The sequence below is a fragment of the Heloderma suspectum genome, chromosome 1, assembly GCF_057233095.1.
Source record: "Heloderma suspectum isolate Gila_16-S chromosome 1, 16-S_ref, whole genome shotgun sequence".
Classification (NCBI taxonomy): Eukaryota; Metazoa; Chordata; class Lepidosauria; order Squamata; family Helodermatidae; genus Heloderma; species Heloderma suspectum.
In genome coordinates this window covers 240,524,263-240,545,675 of record NC_139458.1, presented here as the reverse complement: position 1 = coordinate 240,545,675, position 21,413 = coordinate 240,524,263, and the positions used below count along the sequence as shown (strand labels likewise).

Here is a 21,413-nt window from a genome sequence, read left to right as displayed (position 1 = left end):
TACTATGCACGTAGCTGAAGAAAGCCTTTTTGTTGTTTTTAACATCCCTTGCTAACCTCAGCTCATTCTCAGCTTTAGCCTTCATGACGCCATCCCTGCAATTCTGTGCTATCTGCCTGTACTCTTCCTTTGTTACTTGGCCTTCTTTCCACTTCCTATATGTGTCCTTTTTTGTTTTCAGGTCATCCCTAAGCTTTTTGTGAAGCCACATTGGCTTCTTCTGTTGTCTTCCACCTTTTCTTCTTGTTGGAATTGCTTGTGATTGTGCCTTGAGAATTTCCTTTTTTAAAAGCTCTCACCCATCTTGGACTCCTTTTCTCGCTAGCATCGCTTGCCATGGGACCTTACTGATAATTGTTCTGAGTTTATTAAAATCAGCTTTCCTAAAATCCAAGGTACGCGTTTGACTACACTCGGCTTTTGCTTTCCTTAGAACCAAGAACTCAAGTACAACATGGTCGCTTTCCCCCAGAGTTCCTGTAACTGCTACTTTATCCACTAAGTCATCTCTGTTGGTTAGGATCAAGTCAAGGATAGCCGATCCTCTAGTTCCTTCCTCTACTTTCTGTAGGAGGAAGTTATCCGCCACACAAGTCAGGAATTTCCTGGAGGGGCCATGTTTTGCAGAATTTGTCTCCCAACAAATATCGGGGAAATTGAATTCCTCCATTACTACTACATCATGCTTCCTTAAAACATTGGCTATTTGCTTTTCAAAAGGTTCATCCTTGTCTTCTCCTTGATTGGGTGGCCGGTAGTAGACTCCGACCACCAGGTTCCTTTTATTCTTTGCTCCATTTATTTCAACCCAGATGCTCTCGATGGGGCTACCAAGCTCCTCCTCCTGTATTTCTGTGCAGAGATATGTATTTTTCACATACAGTGCAACCCCACCTCCCTTTCTGTTCCTCCTGTTCTTTTTGAACAAGTTATATCCTTCAATTGCTGTATTCCAGTCATGAGAGTCATCCCACCAAGTCTTAGTTATACCTATCAGGTCATAATTTCCCTCTTGTATTAAGAGTTCAAGTTCGTTCTGTTTGTTTCCCATACTCTGGGCATTAGGATATAGACATCGAAGACCATGTGCTTCATAGTCTGGCTTTCTTCCTACATGTGTCTGAAGACTATTATTGGGCGCTATCAGAGCTGTTCTCTCCATTGCAGTACATGCGCCTATGTCCATTGTTACCCCCAACATTACATCTCCCTTCCCCGTAGGATTCAGTTTAAAGCCCTCCTGATGAAGTTCTTCATGCTGTGGCCAAACACATTCTTCCCATCCTTTGTGAGGTGCAACCCATCCCTAGCCATCAGCCCATCTTCCAGGAAGTATAGCCCGTGGTCCCAGAATCCAAATCTCTCTCGTTGGCACCACCTTCGTAGCCAGTCATTCACCCGGAGTATTTTCCTTTCCCTTTCTATCCCTCTTCTAACTACTGGAAGGATGGATGAGAAAACTATCTGGGCACCAAAGTTCTGGAGTTTCCTTCCCAAAGCTTCAAAGTCTGACGTGATCTCTTCATAGCTCTGCTTGGCAGTATCATTTGTTCCCACATGGATGAGGAGAAACGGATACCTGTCAGTGGGCTTTATGAGTGCAGGCAGCCTTTCAGTCACGTCTCTAATTCGTCCTCCCGGGAGACAACATACCTGGCGAGTCCACGGGTCTTCGTGACATACTTGGGTCTCAATCCCATGCAGCAAGGAGTCTCCCACTACTACCACTCTTCTCTTCTTCTTCTTGTAGGCCTGGGTTTCATCGCCTCTGTTTGACTGACCTTTAGCCTCTTGCTCACTCTCATGCAGGTTCCCCTGTGATTCTTCCTCTGCAGGCTGTCCTCCAGTCTCATCCGCAAGTACCTGGAATCGGTTCCACAGCTCCACTGCTTCCACTGGTGCAGAGTGGCGTCTAGTTCTTCTTCTCCTGTCACCCTTTTCCAAGGAGTATCCTTTATTCCATTTTTCTTCACCTCAGCATTTCCCACTGCCTCATCTTGCTGTTGCTCTTCAAGCTTCTGGTCTGCCCTTTGCTGCTGTAGTTCCCCCATTCTGTCCAAGAACTCTTCGTGTTCTCTTATTCCCCGGAGGGTCGACAGTCGCCACTCCAGTCCACTTACTTTTTCCTCCAGCAGCGTGATCAACTTGCACTTGTTGCAGGTGTAGGCCATGTTGTTCTCAGGCAAGAAAACAAACATTGCGCTCACCTTGCAGGTCAGCACCACTGGAGATTCTTGTCCTTCCATAGCCTCTTTTCCCTTTTTGTGTCTAGCTTTGTGATTGTTCTAGACTAGCCTGTGCCTGCTCTTCTACTCAGTAGAGGTTAAAAGCAGAGTCCCACTGGTGTGAAAGTGTGTGTTACAAGACAAATAAATGGAAAAAGTTAGTTAAAATAAAAATAATTAAAAAAAATGTTAGGGGCCTCCCCCTTGACCTCCCCTGCTGATCTCCCCTGGCCAACTCCTGTTTGCTCCCCCTGTGTGCTTGCTGTGGTCGCTCGCTCTCTGGGAGCTTGCCTGCTTCTGTAGTCCCTGGACCAGCTGGAACAGCTTGCTCTGCTCTGCTCTGCTCAGCTGGGAGGCGGGAAACAGACTGAAGCTTCCCGCCCAGTCAGCTGCTGGGAGTACTCAGGCCACCCCCCCCCCAATTCATTTGGAGCTCTCAGAAGCACCTGGTGAGCTCACAGCCAATCAGAAGGATAAAGGGCAGCCCCCTGGGCTTCCTGCAACCCACTTACCTCTTAGCCTCTGCCTCCTTTGTCTCTTCAACCACTGCAACTCCCCTGGCCAACTCCTGTTTGCTCCCCCTGTTTGCTCGCTCTGTTCGCTTGCTCTCTGGGAGCTTGCCTGCTTCTGTAGGCCCTGGACCAGCTGGAGCAGCTTGCTATGCTCTGCTCTGCTCAGCTGGGAGGCGGGAAACAAGATGACAGTATTCTAGCTGAGCTATTTAAAATCCTAAAAGATGATGCTGTTAAAGTGCTGCCAAATTTGGAACACTCAACAATGGCCGCAAGACTGGAAAAGGTCAGTTTACATTCCAATTCCAAAGAAGGGCAACACCAAAGAGTGTTCAAACTACCGCACAATTGCGCTCATTTCACATGCCAGCAAGGTGATGCTCAAAATCCTACAAGCTAGGCTTCAGCAGTATGCGAACCGAGAACTACCGGAAGTACAAGCTGGGTTTCGAAGAGGCAGAGGAACTAGAGATCAAATCGCCAACATTGGCTGCATCATGGAGAAAGCAAGAGAATTCCAGAAAAGCGTCTATTTTTGCTTCATTGACTACGCTCAAGCCTTTGATTGTGTGGATCACAACAAACTGTGGCAAATTCTTAAAGTGATGGGAGTACCAGACCACCTTACCTGTCTCCTGAGAAACCTGTACGAGGGTCAAGAAGCAACAGGAAGAACCAGACATGGAACAACCGATTGGTTCAAAATTGGGAAAGGAGTACGACAAGGCTGCATATTGTCACCCTGCTTATTTAACTTATATGCAGAGTACATCATGAGAAATGCCGGGTTGGATGAATCAGAGGTCGGAATTAAGATTGCTGGGAGAATTATCAACAACCTCCGATACGCAGACGACACCACCCTAATGGCAGAAAGCGAATAGGATCTCAAGAGCCTCTTGTTGAGGGTGAAAGAGGAGAGTGCAAAAGCTGGTTTGAAACTCAACATTAAAAAAACGAAGATCATGGCATCTGGCCCTATCACTTCCTGGCATATAGAAGGGGAAGAAATGGAAGCAGTGACAGATTTTAGTTTCTTGGGCTCCAAGATCACCCCAGATGGTGACTGTAGCCATGAAATTAAAAGATGCTTGCTCCTTGGGAGGAAAGCTATGGCAAACCTAGACAGCATAGTAAGAAGCAGAGACATCACCTTGCCGACAAAGGTCCGTTTAATCAAAGCTATGGTTTTCCCAGTAGTAATGTATGGCTGTGAGAGCTGGACTATAAGGAAGGCTGAGCGCCGAAGAATGGATGCTTTCGAACTGTGGTGCTGGAGAAGACTCTTACGAGTCCCCTGGACTGCAAGGAGGTCAAATCAGTCCATCCTAAAGGAAATCAACCCTGAGTGCTCATTGGAAGGACAGATACTGAAGCTGAAGCTCAACTATTTTGGCCACCTAATGCAAAGAGAAAACTCTCTGAAAAAGACCCTGATGCTGGGAAAGACTGAAGGCAAAAGGAGAAGGGGACGGCAGAGGATGAGATGGCTAGATAGCATCACTGATGCAGTGAATATGAACTTGAGCACACTCCGGGAGAGAGCGGAGGACAGGAAGGCCTGGCATGCTATGGTCCATGGGGTCACGAAGAGTCGGACACGACTGAACGACTGAACAACAACAAAGCAATTCCAATTCAAGGCTCTTCCCTTTGGCCTAGCCGTGGCTCCAAAGGTGTTCACAAAGATCCTCCTGGCCCCAGTGGCCCACCTGAGGTCAAATGGAATCCATCTGCACCCCTATCTGGATGATATCCTAATCCGCTCACCATCATGGGAACAGTGTATGCAGGACATCAGCGTCACTCTTTCAACCCTACAGTCTTTGGGGTTCGTCATCAATGAGAAGAAGAGCTCCCTGTCACCCTCACAGTCCCTACTCCACCTGGAGGTGACCCTGGACAGAACAAAGGACGTCATGACCCTATCCCCAGACAGTCATACTACTGTAAGTAGGCTGGTGGCCCAGATCCAGACCGAAAAGAAGCCCTGCCTCAGAGAGCTGGCAAAACTACTGGGCATGATGGTCTCATGCCAGGAGACCGTCCAGTGGGCAAGATTCCACACAAGGCCCCTACAGTCGTTCCTCCTGGCCTTCCAGATGGAAATAATATCCAACCTCAACCCAACGGTGACAATCCCAGCAGAAGTCTCTTGCTCCCTGACCTGGTGGTCACACCCACCCAACCTCATGGAGGGGGTCCCCATCCAGACCCTGACATTTACCACCCTGACCACAGATGCTTGCCTCACGGGGTGGGGTGCTCTCTCTGAGGGCCACCACACCAAGGCCTGTGGACCAAGGCAGAATCTTGCCTCAGCATCAACCTACTGGAGCTGAGAGCCATCCGCCTGGCATTGAGACACCTAGCCCCACAACTAGAGTCGCAGGATATCCTAATCAGAACAGACAGCATGGTAGCGAAGGCATACGTGAACAAATAAGGAGGGGCTCAGTCCAAATCCCTTTAGAAGGAGGCCATGATGCTCTTCAGGTGGGCTCAAAAACAGCTCCACTCCATCTTGGCAGAGCACCTAAGAGGCATACTGAACATCCAGGCCGACTGGCCCAGCAGGACATCCCTAGATCCAGGGGAGTGTTCCCTCCACCTGGATACATTCAGTTGGCTGACGACCTGCATTGACCTCTTTGCATCCCAGCAGAATGCTAAGCTCCCCAGATTCGCCACCCGCTACATCACAAGGGGCACTGAGTTCACAGATGCCCTGACCAGCAGTTGGCCCGGGGGTCTTCTTTATGCCTTCCCTCCTCTAACCCTCATCCCGAAGGTGATCCAGAAGCTGAGGGACCAGCAGGCAGAACTAATCCTGATAGCACCCAGTTGGCTGAGGAGACCGTGGTACGCCAACCTTATAAACCTATCCATGGTCAAACTTCTGACCCTGCCACCCTGGCACGATCTACTGACTCAAGGGCCGATCACACACCATATCCAGGTTTCCTGAAACTAACCATCTGGAAGTTGAGTGGAAACTGCTAGGGGTCTAGGGCTACTCTTCAAAGGTGGTTTCCACCCTCCTGGCCTCCAGGAAGTCTTCTACTAATAGATCATATGAGCGCATCTGGAGGGCTTTCCTCATCTGGGCCCAGGCTTCAGGGCGGGACCCATTAGTCACCAGCATAGGCGATACCTTGGAGTTCCTCCAGGAGGGCCTGTCAGCGGGCCTCAAAACAAATACCCTAAAAAGACAGGTTTCCGCCTTGGGGTCCATACTAGGAGAGCTGGGAGGGGGGTTGGTTTCTCACCCCCACATTAAGAGGTTCCTTAGGGTGGCTTCATTGATCAGCCCTCCCCCATTGAGGAGGTTCCCCACGTGGAGCCTCAACACTGTCCTCAAGGCACTGCCCAAAGCCCCATTCAAACCCCTAGGGGCTGCCACCTTTAAGGTGTTGACCCTCAAAATGATTTTCCTTCTGGCTATCATATCCGCCAGAAGGGTCTCTGAGCTGGGGGCTCTTTCGGTGGAAAAGGAGCTTTGTATTTTTCAAAAGGACAAGGTGGACTTCCGCCTGGACCCAGCCTTCATCCCCAAGATCAACTCAGGCTTCCACAGAGCCCAGGAACTGGTCATCCCATCCTTCTGCCCTCACCCTTCCAACCCCCAGGAGAGGGAATGGCATCATCCTTTACCATAGCCAATGGTAAAGGATGATGGAAGTTTTAGGCCAAAACATCTGGAGGGCACAAGTTGCCCACCCCTGTTCTAGATGAATATTTCACTCTTGCACTGAATACTGTCGAAGGTCCCAATTCGAAGAGACACGAGGCAAACTTTATACATGTAGGACCTCTGAATCATATCCTTCCAAAAGCATCCCACCACAACACCCAACAACCCAACCACCCTAACATAGGGGGATTTCAGAAATGAGACTGAACAAACGAAAATAAAATAAGTATTTAAAAAGAAAAATGAATGCCATATTCAGGGTATTCAGGGAATACCCTGAATGCCAGATGGGGCCTCAGCTTCTGTCTCGAGAGGACCAGGCCCCACAGCCAACACAGCACCCTATTTGTGTCCTTCAAACCATCCTCCATGGGCAAGAACATGTCGGTAGCCTCTCTGGCACTACCTTGTGAGTGCATCACGCTGGCTTACGCCTCCAGTGGCCTAACAGCCCCGAAGGGAATATTGGCCCACTCAGAGGAATGGCCACATCAGCAGCCTTCTGGGGTAGGGCTCCACTAGAGGAGATCTGCAGGGCGGCCATGTGGTGATCCGTGCATACATTCACATGTCACTATAAAATCAAACTTTTTGCCTCTGCGGAGGGCACCTTCGGCAGAAGGGTCCTCCAGAGGGTTCTACAACCCTAGCAGGGGGCCGGACTAAGGGTTTGTTGACCCATCCAGGGATGAACTGCTTTGTCACATCCCCATACTGGCTGGTCTCCTGCACTTCCTGGAGGAAACGGAAATTCTTTCTTATCGAGTGAAGGAAGCCAGCCAGGCCCGCCCGGGCCAGCCTCCTTCTAGGTGACTCTTAGGCTAGGCAGGCTTCACCACTGTTGCTTCCTTAGCCTGTTTGTCAATCAAGGTTCACAGGTGAAGACCGTCAGGACAGAGGGCTTCCGAGGAGTTTCAACGACTCGGAAGACTCAACTGGCGTGCATGGGGGAGGCCCCGCCTCCTCTGGAAGTTCTTCTTGGAGACCCCCTTCCCAGCCCTGGAGGCGGGGCCCTCCCTGTACTGGCTGGCCTCCTTCACTCGATGAGAACAAATTCATCAGTGAGTAAAGAATTTCTGTTTTAGGTTCATTGTGCTCTTTTTATTTAATTAGCCCAGTGTTTTATTCTTGTCACATTTTTAAATTTTGTATAGCTTTTTTTTTTAATTAAAAAAAGAAAGAAATTAAAAACAAACAATCCCACAGTAATATTAATTCAAAATCCCTCCCCAATCTCTCCCCCAACTCAAACAGTTTCAGGATTCTTGTTCTTTCTTTATTTTCTATTTCTGTTCCAGGATAATACATTAATTCATCCTGTTTCATTCCTTTATTGTCTTCTTCTTTTCATGAGTCCCATAGATTTCTATAGGCTTCCACCAAGGTTGTTCCATTTGACTCTTTTTTCATACGATCTGTATATTTTTCCCAATCCTTCTTGAAAGTGTCTCTTTTCTTTATTCCTCTGTGGACTCTTAGTTTCTGTGTCAACTTTTCATTTATTGCTATGTCCCAGGTTTTCTTTTTCCACATAGATATTGTTAGCATCCGGGCTGTCTTTAAATTACTTGCAATTCTGTCAACAAGAAAGTTAATGTTTTTTTCTCTCATCTCTCTATTTTCTTTTACAAACATATTCAATAAAGCTAGTTCTGGTGTTTTACAAATCTCTTGATCAGTAATTCTTTTTATTTCCTGAAGTATGTTGTCCCAGAAGTTTCTAACCCTTCTACATTCCCACCACATATGTATTTGAGTACCATTAATTCCACATCCTCTCCAACACAAAGGTGATAGATTCTTATTCATTTTTGCTAACTTCGCTGGTGTCAAATACCACTTCTGAACCAACTTTAAACCACCTTCTTTCATTTTGGTGAATATTGCTTGAAAGTGAAATCTATCTAAAAATTTGCTTCCAGTCTTCTTCCTCTATCTCCTCATCAATATCTCTTTCCCATATTTGCTTTATTGTTACATTCCCCCCATCTCCTGCTTTATCAAAATTTTATATACTTGGGTTATTATACCTTTTTCTCCTAACTGATAATTATCTAAAAAAAAATTCCCATTCTGTTCTCTTGTACGTTGCCTTCTTATCTGTCTAATTCTTATAAATTTACTGATTTGCATCCATACTAACCATGACATTCCTATACTTTGTACACAATAGTTCCATATTTCTTGTGTTATAGGATTCTGCTGTTCATAAAAAAAAATCTCATTTGTCTTACTCTTATTTCTTTCAGCTTATTTTTCCCCAGTGCTTTCCCTTTTATATCAAACTCTGGGTGCACCCAAATCGGTATTAATGGAGAAACCCTTGGTATTAGTTTCTCTTTCCTGAAGTTCCATACTTTTAATAATCCTTTTATTGTATTTTCTTTATTTTTTATTTGCTGTTTTATATACTTTTTAATATAGAACATATTTTGTATGTCCTCTTCCTTTAATCCCATCAATTCCCTTTCTATTTCTATTGAATTCACCCTCACCCCTTCATTATTGTTAACATATGTCTTAATTGGTGCACATCATAATAAGTTTGTAGGTGTGGTATACCCCATCCTCCTTCTTGCATAGATCTGTATTTGAACACCTTTGCTGTTTGTGGCCTTTTAGTCTTACAAATATTTTTTCTATGCTGTTTTGTCATGTTTTAAACCTTTTAAATGGAATTGCTTGTGGAAGCACATTAAAAAGATCAGTAAATTTTGGTAATACCATCATTTTTATAGTCATAATCCGATCAAAAGATGTTAAATTGATCTTTTCCCATCTGGTTATGTCATTCTTTATTTCCTTCCATAGCTTCCCATAATTTAGTTTCAGCGTATTCTTCTGACTTGTAGGGACTTGAACTCCTAAATATCTAAATTCTTTTGTTACTAAACGAATACCTGTCATTTTTGAAATTTCTATTTGGTCCTGTGGCCCTTATATTCAGACACATCACATCAAGTTTCTTTGTATTTACCTTTAGTCCTGCCACCTGTTGAAATTCTGTTAATTCTCTTATCAATTCCTTTATTCCCTTTCCTGAATTTCCTAATGTAAATAAAATGTCATCCGCATATAGGTTTAGTTTAAATTCTCTCTTGCCTATGAGTAGCCCTTTAATATCTTTATTTTCCCTGATTCTGTCAGTCAGAAACTCAATTACCATTGTAAACAAAAGTTGTGAAAGTGGGCATCCTTGCCTTGGTCCTGAATTAAGCCTTATTTCTTCTGTCTCTAATCCATTGTACCTTATTTTTGCTGTTGTTTGTACCTATATTGCCTCTATTATATGTTTAAACTTATTCCCCAAATTATACTTATTTAGCAGACTTAATATAAATTCTGGATTAACCATATCAAATACCTTGTAAAGCTCAAGTGTCATTATTACAACCAGGATCGTTCTTGTCTTACAAATATTAATCATACTAAATACTTTTTGAATTGGATCTGCAATAAATCTATTTTTTAAAAAAACATATTGATCTGAACCTATATAGTCATTAATAACTTATTACAGGCATTTTGCCCATATTTTAGTAAATATCTAATAATCCACATTCAGTAGAGTTATCGGTTACATTGATCTTTGTTTAATTTGGGTATCAGTGTTATTATAGCTTGTGTCCATGTTTTTGGGAGTGGGGGCCTCTCTTGTATTTCCCGATATAATTTCTTCAGTTGTAGCATCACATCCACAAATGCGCTATAAAATTCACCTGTAAACCCATCTCAGCCTGGTGATTTATTATTTTTTAATTCTTTTATACCTTCTTTAATCTCCTCTTCTCCTACCTCAGCTTCTAATAACTGTTTCTGTTCTTCTTTTAGTGGGGGTATTTTTGTTTTGTCTTGATATTCCTGAATCTGCTTTATTTTTATCGGTTTCCCTTCATAAAGATCTTTAAAATAACTTTGTAATAATTTTCCCATTTCCTTTTGATCATATGCCTTAGTATTCAAAGCTAAAATTCTGTTCCTAGTTCTCTTTTTCCGGACTCTGTTCATTAACAATTTTGAGCTTTTTCCTGTAAACACATAATACCTTTGCTTGACATATAACATGTCTGTTATTGTTTTATTTATTTCTAATGCCTGTCTTTCTTACCTCAATTTTTCTATTTCTTTTCTGATTCTAGTCTGATCATTATACTTGTACTGCTCCATTAATCTACTAATTTCTTGATCCAGTGTCTCCTTCTTCTCCTTATCTTTTTTCTTTATTAAACTTAGCTCTTTTATATGTAACCCTCTTATTGTTGCCTTGCCTGCTTCCCATCTAATTGCTTCTGTTGTTTCCTCTGTTTTATTTTCCTCAAAATATCTTTCTATATTCCTTTTTATCCTAGCTTTATCCTAGCTTTAATATCTTCCTTTGTTAATAATATGGGATTCAATCTCCATATATAATCCCTTCTAATTTATTGGTCCATGTCTACATACATTTTAATTGGGGCATAGTCTGTTACTTTTATTTGTCCAATTTCCATTTTTTAAGCCTTCCTAAGAAAGTTTCTGTCGTTAAAATTGTGTCCAACCTACTGCTTTTATATACTTCTGAAAAATATGTATGACTATAGCCATTAGGGTTATTTCCCTCTAAGCATCGTAAATATCGTATTTTTTCAAAATCTCCATATTCCAGGATACTCTTCTGTCCTGCTCTAACATTGTTCTTTGTTTCTTATCGCCCATTGGTGTTGCCTCCTGCAGATTCCAATTTAAATCTCCTGCAGTGTTTTGTTTTGTTTTTTTTCTGATTTTGGGAATCTGTTAGCTTTAGCTAGGATCTTCTGTTTAAAATGTAATTGATTTGTGTTAGGGCTATATACTGATGCCAATGTAATTAACGCTATGTCATATATACCCTCTACAGATATATATCTCCCTTTTTTATCTTTCATTCTTTTAAACTGAAAATTTATCTCATTAATTAATATCCCTACCCCCTTGGTCTTCTAGATCCTGGAGCTAAGAATTTATGTCCCCTTTGTCTGCTGCCCAATATCCCACTGTTTGTCTTTGGTCTGTGGAGTTCTTGCAGAAATAGTATCTCAGGCTTCATTTCAGATATCAATTTATACATCTGAGTTTGTTCTACCCAACCCCCTTCTCCTTTTATATTCAGAGATGTACACTGTACCATATTTATTTTAAGTTTTCTTCTACTTTTCTCCTAAAAGCTACCTGTTATTTCCCTGTTACTTATTCCTTATTTCCAATCCCTCCCAATTTTCCCCCTCCCCCCTTCCTGAAAGGTTATTTGCGCTTGCTTCCAAGAGCCAATGTCTCCTTCAGTTCTTTTAAATTTCCTCCTCCCTACTCTTATCTCCAAAGCTTATTGCTGTAGTGTCACAGTATTCTCTTATATAAACACACAGGATATTTAGGCAAATTTACAAATTTAGAGAGAAAAGTTGTGAGACAGAAATACACACACACACACAGAGAGAGAGAGAGAGAGAGAGAGAGAGAGACAAGAGCAAAACTGGAACAATATGAGAGGATAACTAAACTTCTTTATCCTCTCTGGGGTGGTCAGCCAACTTATTTCTTCAAAAACTGGTTCCTTGCCTTAGATTCCCTCGCCCTCGGTTTGTTTGGTTTGCTTTTTTTCTCTTATTTTCTCTTACTCCTGTATTCGGCCACCATATCTCTTCCCCCTCGCCATCTGAGGGGGAGGAGATATGTCTGGCCATCTACAGTCCTTTCTTCTTTTTCTTCTTCTGGGATTGCTATCTTTAATTCTCAGAATAGTCCTTTGATCCCAGATTTGGTTGTTACCAGATATGTTTTTCCTTTATATATTATTGTGAGTTTGAAAGGGAAGCCCCAGAAATATTTAATTCCTTCTTCTTAAAGTTTTCTTGTAAATTCACCTAGATTTTTCCTTTTCTGTAGCATCTCTGGGGCGAAGTCTTGTAGAAACATCACAGGCATGTCCGTATACTTTATTTCTTTCATTAGCCGTATTTCTTTCATTATCTTTTCCTTTAAATAATAGTTTACAAAATGAATTATTAAATCTCATGGAACGCTTGTTTCTAACCTTCTGGGTCCTAGTGCCCGATGAGCTCTTCCAAGATTATCCATCTGTATTTTACATGCAGGCTGTGAGCCATTTCACTATAAATTCTTTAACAGATTCTTTTTCTGCAGTCTCCATAATTCCACGAATACACACATTTTTCCTACGACATTTATTGGACAGATCTTCACATTTTAAGCTATTCTCTTCAGTTAGCTTTCTTAAAGATTTAATTTGTACCTCATGTGCATTGAGTCTGTGTTCTCGGAAACTGCCACTTCAGTTGCTCTCATCCTCTCTTGCAGTTCCTCCGATTTATCTTCTAGTATTTCCTTCCAGGCAGTCAGTAAATCTTGTTTGAGTGTTGTTAATTGCTCGGCCAGTTCTTCTTTTGATGCAGCCATTCCACTGATCTCGACTTCTCGCAGCTTCTTTGCTGATTTAAAGAAGTATTTTATTCCGCTCTCCGTTCTCCCTGATAGATTCATTAATGGCTGTCTGGAATTGTGTTTCCAGGAGTTATTTTCTTTTTAGATAACCTTTCTCAGCTTAACATATTTCCTGAGGACAGGGAGCTCCAAGATCACGCCACCATTGTTTTCAGCGTCCAAACTCCACCCCCCTTGTATAGGTTTTATTAATGGCCTTTGGCTTGCAAATAAATGACAGCTAAGTTTGTTTGTTTGTTTATTACATTTCTATGTTAAAACCATAAAATGCAGCATGATAAAATACAATATGAAAGTTTCAAACTACAGTATAAAATAAAAATAAAAACCAAAATAAAACATAGCAGCTGCAAAGACTTAAAATAAAGTAACAGATTTGAAACAGAAACTGAAATACTAAAATGCCTGGGAAAATAAGGTTTTTACCTTGCACCAAAAAGAGCACAACGTAGGCACCAGGCGAACCTCTCTGAGAAACTCATTCCACAACTGAAGTGCCACAACAGAAAAGTCCGTCTCCTTAGTAGCCACCCACCTCACTTCTTTTGGTTGGGCCTCCCAGAGAAGGACCTCTGAAGATTTATCTTAAGGTCCAGGCAGGTATACATGGGAGGTGATAATCCTTCAGATAACCTGGCCCCAAGTCATTTAGGGCTTTGAATGTTAATACCAGCACTTTGAATCAGGCCCAGAAATGGACTGGGTGCTAGTGCAGATGGAAAAATATTGGCATAATATGATCACATTGGCCAGTCCCATTAAACAACATCTCTGCCTTATTTTGGACCAGCTGAACTTTCTAGACCATTTTCAAAGGCAGCCCCACATGTAACACATTGCAGTAATCCAGACAAGAGGTTACCAGAGCATAGATAGCTGTAGCGAGTCTATCTCTGTCTAGACAAGGATGTAGTCAGTATAGTAGCCTAAGCTGATAAAAGGTGCTCTGTGCCAGTGAGTTCACCAGTGCCTCTAGTGACAGTGCTGGATCCAGAAGCACCCCCAAGCTTTGAACCTCATCCTTTAGGGGGAGTGCAACCCCCCCCCCCCCGCGAACAGGTTGAACATCACCTAGCCAGGCAGACAAACCACCCACTAACAGTACGTCTACCTTGTCTGGATTGAGTCTCAGTTTATTGGCCCTCATCCAGTCCATTACCATGCCCAGGCAATGATTCAGAACACCCAGTGCCTCACCTGGATTTGATGAAAAGGAGAGATAGAGCTGGGTGTTGTCTGCATTTTGATGACACCACAGCCCACACCTCCAAATAACCTCCCTCATTGGTTTTATGTAGATGTTGAACAGCATAGGGGAATAAAATAGAGCCCTGTGGAACCCCATAGCGTAGTTGCCAAGCAATAATCCCCCAACACCACCTGGAATTGGCCATCCAAGTAGGAGCAGAACCACTGCAATGCGGTGCCTCCAATCCAGACAACCTATCCAGAAGGATACTGTGGGTGATGGTATAGAAAGCTGCTGAGGGGTCCAAAAGAATCAATAAGGTTGCATTATTCCTGTCCCTCTTTGAGCAACGGTTATCCCTCAAGGTGACCAAGGCAGTTTCTGTTCCAAAACCAGGTCTGAAACCCAATTGAAATGGGTCTGGATAATCAGTTTCATTCAACAATGCCTCAATTTGACCAGCAACCACCTGCTGAAGCATGTTGCCCAGGAAAGGGATGTTGCCTGCTACCCTATAGTTGGTAGAAGCCCGGGTCCAAGTTAGGCTTTTTCAAGAGTGGCATAATTACCACCTTCTTTAAAGAGAATGGCACCACTCCTTTCCTCAAGGAGGAATTTACAACTTCCTGGGGCCAGCCAGATACCCCCTCCCTATTGGATGTAATAAGCCATGAAAGGCAAGGGTCAAGCACACAGGTGGTCAACCAGACTTGACCAAGTGCCTTGTCCACATCCCCAGGCCTCAGTGACTGAAACTCACCCAATAAAACTGGACCAAATAGTGCTCTGGGCACCTCTACTAATGGAACTGCATTAATTGTGGTGCCCAGTTTGTGATGGATTTGGGTGACGTTATATTCACCAGTAACATGCTAGACCAGGAATCCCCAATCTTTTTGTGCCCATGGGCACATTTAGAATGTTCAGTGTCATGGGCACTGTAACAAAATGGCTGCCATAGTGGGCATCACCAGTCAGAAAGCACTCATTTCCAAGAAGCCAGATGGTGAGACTAAAATAAATGTAGTTTGCACAAGAACCCAAGCAAAGGTGGTGTCTGAGCTCTAAAATACAAAAAAACTATGTTGAACCAAATAAAGATGGCACTAGAGGGCAGCACTTTGCTTTGCTGCAAGTCAGCCTCCCAGTTTTTTTAAATGATTAAGAACATCTTAATAATAAAAAGCAGGAGGGGCAGGGCATCTGTCAGGTGCCAAGAGAGGTGTCCATGGGCACATTGGCACCAGTGGGCACCACATTGGAGACCCTGGTGCCAGACTTAACTTGCGTTTTCTCTTTCAGACAAATGTTAAGTCTTAGTGTATTACTGGAATTCGTTAGAAGTAAACAGTTTGCATATGCATTTTTATTTGTGCATTTGCACATGAACATTTGTGATTTCTAATGTGGTACATATTTGTGCAAAGCTGCATTCAGAAGGTCCCTCTCAGGTAGTTGATCTTTGCTGTCTTTCTCTTAAGGTTACTTCTTGGCATGTAATTTCATTTTGGTCATACATTGGTTTGCCTATCATAGACAAATGAATGGAGAAATGTCTGTTTTGCATGATTTCTTACACTTAGTGCTTACCTTTGTTCTAATGTCATTGTGTCAGGTAGTTTTGAAGCACTAGCACCCCCTAGTGACAGAACACACCGTTAGAATGTGAATAAAAGTGAAGGAAGCACACTTATGTGCTTCATTTGGAGAGGATGTGTTCTTTCACTAGCAGCCACAAAAATCTGAATGCAAACCCAGGTAGCCTGTTACAGAAAGCAACTACAGTGTAACATCCCGGTTTTGATCCCTGTAATATTAGTGTTTTCATTGTTGGTGACTGTTGCCAACTCAGAAACATTGCAGCTTTCATTGTACTTAACTAATAACTTCAGAAGCAAAACAGAAGTATTTCCTATAGCATTCTTGCCATACAGGTTTCATTAACTTGCTTGTTCTGGAAGACATACATTATGTCATTTAATTGCTTATCATATGAGCAGTTGCTCTAATCACAAATTAAAATATACTTTGCTCTTGCCTAATTCTTGTTTTTATCTTCGTATCTACTGTGTAGCCATTATCTACTCATCCATCTGGATCAAAAGCAACCCAGTTGCATGGCGTAACAAAATCAGAAATGGCAACAGAGGTAGCAAAGGCAGAACCCGAAAGCAAGCAGAAAGGTATAGTTATTTTACATCTGCCTTCAGTTTATTTGTGATCTTCAACGCAAAATCATTCGGACAGAAATAGAACTTTGGGGGTTTAATTTTTAAGGCCACATAAAAGCATTGTGCCTTTTCTTAAATGCTCCCACAGTTTCTAATACAGTGGACTGGTTTATTCCTGCTTGATGATGAAGAATTAGACTCCCTGCCTACTTGTCCTTATATTTCTCTACCTCGTGCTAACAGCGTTACCCAGCCTCTTCAGGCCTAGGGTGCCCATTTCTACCAGCCTGCCGTGTACCCATCCTTGGACACTGCTACTCTCAACTTCCCGTTTCTCTTGCTCCTCTTTTCTTTAGCACTGTGCCTCTTCCATCCTTCCTTTCCTTTGGACTCTATTTCTAAGCCTACTGCCATATTATTCCCCCGTCTTGTAGCTACCCTTCTTTTGGGGCCCATACTCTGTAGTTTTCATATCTTCTTTCACGTGCTTATTTATGTGTTAAACTTATTCAGAGAGTTATATCACACCCTTCTAATGCATTTGCATTACTCAGAGCAGCGTACAAAAATCAGAATGCCACAGTCCACAATAAAACAACAGTATAGAAGCCAAACAATATGACTTCATGCAAAGCATTCTGACTTCTGGGTTTGCTTCTTCCAAGCAGTACACATGTTCCCCTCAGGCCTTGTGCAAGCTCTCCCACCATCTGAGGTGAGAGAGCATACGTGCTGCTGCTGCTGCGTTGGCCCCACCACCTTACCACCGCCATGTTGTGCTGTATCTCACCATACACCCCCATTCCACTGAGGGTCCTCTCGGCACAAGCCAGAGAGCGGGCAGGCTCTCTGGAGAGCAGCTCTAGCTGGAGGAAGTGGCAGGTGTGGCTCTTCAAGCTGAAATGCCTGGCTCTGAGGAGGTCCTTCATCAGAGCCAGGCATTGTGGAAGGAGTCTCCCAGGAGATCACCTGAAGAGCCATGCTGGCCATTTCCTCAGGCCAATGCAGCTCTACAGAGAGCCTGCAGGCTTGCTGTTGAGAGGATTCTCAGCTTAAGCCTGACAGCGGGTGGCTAAGAGTAGCTGCTTGTCCTCTGTTTCACTCTGAGGATCCCTTCAGAGGGCAGGTGGCTGCTCTGGCGAGCCCCGCCAGCTACACTCTCACACTGGTGTTTGCCACAGTGGGACTGGTGGGGCTCTCTAGAGTGCCCAGGAGTGTCGCCGAGTGGACAGCTGCTTCAGAGAGCCCCGCTGGTCGCATACTCGCACTGGGACAAATCCCATGGCAGGAGAGTGGCTAACGAGGTTCTCCAGAGCACCTGCTGAGGCATTTGGGAAGGGGGAGTATATAATTCGCTGCTCCTCCCACTCTGCCGCCTGAGGCGAGGGATTCACCCTGCCACATGGGAGGGCTGGCCCTGATTCTCCTGTAACTAGGTCCTGGGTAGGGATTCTTTTTCCCCCCAGAGACAAAATCCATTTCCTATTAGAATTTGCACAGTCGGCCATTGTATTGCTGACACCTTTTGCCTTGGCAATACACATGTTTGTGAACATCCCATAGCATCACAGCCGCTCCACCAGTTTAGCAGTGGTGGAGGGGAGTTTACAAATGACAGCATTTTTTGTCAACTTAAACAAATATGGCTATACATTCCCATGGTACATGTTTGTATGCTCTTAATCTCTTTTTTCCCCCATCAGCCCACCTCCCTATTCTCCTGTCTCTCTTCAGAACTCGGGACTTCAGCGAGCCCTTTGAGCCTCAGTTGACTTGCTCTTACTTGCTGCTCCTCCTCTGCTGCCAACTGACTCTTATCTCAGCTGCTCATAAATCCTTGTTTTTTTCCCCTCTACCAATCCTGTCTTGCCTAAAACCCCTCTGGGCAGAATGTTCCTTATGTCTGGTATAGTCCCCAACACTAACTAAATGTTAATTAATAGTAGTATGTCAAATGCTGTACAATTACATGTAAAGCACTTTACGTTAAATTAATGTAAGCTATATTTTAGTAGATGTGTTGTTTACTCACCTATCTTTTAAATGGCTTATTGCGTTTTAAACACTTGCATTCCTACAACAGTTAAGAATGTACTGGATGTGCATAATACCCATATTGCTTCTTTTCAGCTAAGGAATATTGCAAGACCTTGTATGCTTATGAAGGTACCAATAAGGATGAACTTAGTTTTAAAGAAGGTGATATTATTCAGATAGTAAGTAAGGTAAGAGTTAGTCCATGTCTAAATTAGAATGCCTCTTTCTGTTATGTCTAGGCATACCAAAGTGAAGCATGTCATAATTAAAATGTTCTGCATGGTGTCCAGTAAAGCTAAATTTACAATGGTTAACTAATAGGAAATAAGCATTTTCAATGTTGAACAGTATCACATACATCCTTAGTCGACATGTTTTATAGGGTACTCTAATTGAGACTTTAAGCACATCTGCATGGGAGCTTTCTTACATTTAACCCTTAGAATATGTTCTGAATTGTTCAGACATAAAAAATAGTTTCATTAGACTATTTTCCCTGCTCCTAACTTGCAAGCATATGCATACATACACACTTGTAGAGTACAAGTAACAGAGCTCTGGCATAACCTCTACTGAAATAGCAGTGCTTATCAGAGGATGTTTTTGTACCGTTAATCACACTCCAGTATTTTGGAAAGAAATGGCCAAGTATTATGAACTATAGGTAACACTGTAATGCTTTAGCATGGAATTAAATAGGATGGGAGCCACACCAGAATGGCATCAACACCCATAACATCCCTGTGATATCCAAAGAGCAGTATTGCTATTTTGCAGGCTAACATGGTAGTGTAAATGTTTAGGAATAGGGTACCATCCAAGATTAGACTTGTACCAGGGTTCTTTCCTGATTTGATTGAAAATTCTGATATGTTTACCCTTTCATCATTTACCTACAAGAATTTATACTTAATCTAAGTTTTTTTTGGGGGGGGCACTGAAATTGTACTTGTTCTCTGAAATAAATATGCAGCAACATTTTAAAAAACACAAAACTGCTTGTTCTAGGACACTGGAGAGGCAGGATGGTGGAAAGGTGACCTTAATGGTAAAGAAGGAGTTTTTCCAGACAACTTCGCAGTTCAGATTCATGAATCCGATAAAGATTTCCCTGTGAGTTCTTCCTTTAAACCCAGATATAATAACAAATGTATTTTATAACCTGATGAAGATACAGTGCTAACTCTTTAGTCTCTTTATTCTTAAGTTTGTGCTGGGGGATACTTGTTCAGTGCCTTAGTGCCACTAGGCCTGTGCTGCTTTGCATGGTTCCATTCTGTCCCCTGTGCTGTGTAACAACAACATTAACCCACTGGGGGAGATTAAAATTTGGAGTCCATTTTCATCAGTATGCTGTTGATGACACACAATGCTCTCTATCTCAGGCCAGGGAAGCCATGGACGTCCTGAAATCAGTGGTGCTGGAAGTAGGCTAAAAAGCTGAGCTTAAATCCAGACAAGTCAGAAATTATCTTGGTTTGGATGACTACTGCTGTAATGATTGTGGTGCAGCCTGTTTTGGATGGGGTTAAAGCCCATTTAAAAATCGGGTTCACAGTTAGTGAATACTCAGGTGGCTGCTGTGGCCAGGAGTGGTTTTGCTTAGCTTAGACTGGTGTACCAATGCCATCTGTCTCTCAAGAAGTTGGACTTAGCCACAGTCATCTAAGGCTTACTAGATTTAGATTAGACTATTGTAAAACATTCTACATGAGTCTGCCTTCAAAGACTATCGAGAAACTTCAAGGTGGTACAAAATGCAGTAGTGAAAGTGCTCGCTATTACCGTTTAAAACCTCTTAGGTTTATATCCTCTTAGGACCAGGATATTCCCAGCACAAGGATGGAGAATGTGTGGTCCTCCACATGTTGTTGGACCACAACTCCCACCATCCCTCACCATTGATTATGCTGGCTAGGGCTGATGAGAGTTGCAGTCAAACAACATCTGGAATGCCACATGTTCCCCACCCCCTGACCTAAGAGACTGCCTCCTTCCACATGAGCCAGCGTGTCAGTTAGGAGGCCCTTGTGTTGCACCACCCAGGATGTAGAACTCCTTGCCCCAGGAGTTTCAGCCCCCTCCTAGTCATATTCCATTGCTGGCTTTTATTCCAGTAAGGTTCTAGTGTGTCTTTTGCTTGAGTTTATTGGGTTCTTCTTGTTGATTTGTTTTTATCTGCTCCTTTCTATATTTTGTAGTTTGATTTGTTTTATTATTGATAAAACCTTGAGCACTACATTTCAGTTGGAAAGGTGGGCTATACATTTCCTAATTATAGGGATCTGAACAAGATGCCAGCTGAAGGGATTGCAGTGAATTCTTTGTGCGGGTATGTAGTTTCCATTGCCTCTAGGGCTGTTCTCTATTAGGTGAGATTAGTAGAGCAACATTATAAAGTGGATATGTTTGCCTCTGCTAATGCTCCATCGAGATAGCAGGTTTTTGCCTTGGCTCCTCCGAGCTGGCCCATTCCTTGCCTTCACCTGGGATAGAGCTTGTGTTTCTCTCTCTTCCACAACTCTCCTTAGGCCTCATTATTCATTTATTTCTCTAGCTGGTCTTACCTCCTTCCAGATTTCCGGACTTTTCTTCTTTGAACAATCTTTTCCTTTCTCCTTTGTTTTCCTCTCTAAAGAAGTGAAAGAAAGCTTTCCTTTTCTTTCTCCTTCCTCTTCTTTATTTCACCTCAAGATGGCACTAACCAACAAGAAGAGCTCCAAATCTAGAAAGGAGAAAGATCATTCTGTGACACATCAGAATCAAGCTACTACTCAAAAGGCCGCAGCCGCCTTCAAGGCAGACGGGCTACTGGATGCCATTTCCCCAGAGTACAAGGAGTCTCCCTCCCAAGCTCTGCTGCCATTCCAGTAACATGCCCTCATGCACTGCAACAAGTGGAGGTCAATAGGAGCAGATCCTCACAGAGCTGGGAGATGTGGGATTGCATGTCCTCTCCAGTGTTCCGCTAGTAAGTGGCACTCATCTGGACATTAATCCTGACAACTTTGCCAGGGCGCGCAAGCATTTCTGAGGATTCTTGGAATGGAAAGGGGTTGCAGTCCTCCCATCCATTTCCCACCAAGAATTACTTTCATTTTTCCGAGC

The 21,413-nt window shown here is 43.2% G+C and overlaps 1 protein-coding gene across 10 annotated transcripts in view; it reads left to right on the top strand.

Moving 5' to 3' along the window:
* Positions 1 to 21,413, top strand: part of CD2AP (CD2 associated protein) — a 131,004-nt gene that overhangs the window by 57,213 nt on the left and 52,378 nt on the right. For all 10 annotated transcript variants that reach the window (XR_014786008.1, XR_014786004.1, XR_014786003.1 and 7 more), the window contains 3 exons: positions 16,172 to 16,280; positions 18,399 to 18,493; positions 19,314 to 19,418. Coding sequence is in view for 7 of the 10 variants with exons in the window: in XM_084821683.1 (XP_084677809.1) it covers positions 16,172 to 16,280; positions 18,399 to 18,493; positions 19,314 to 19,418 (309 nt within the window). In the remaining 3 variants the exon portion in view is untranslated. The remainder of the gene's footprint in view (positions 1 to 16,171; positions 16,281 to 18,398; positions 18,494 to 19,313; positions 19,419 to 21,413) is intronic.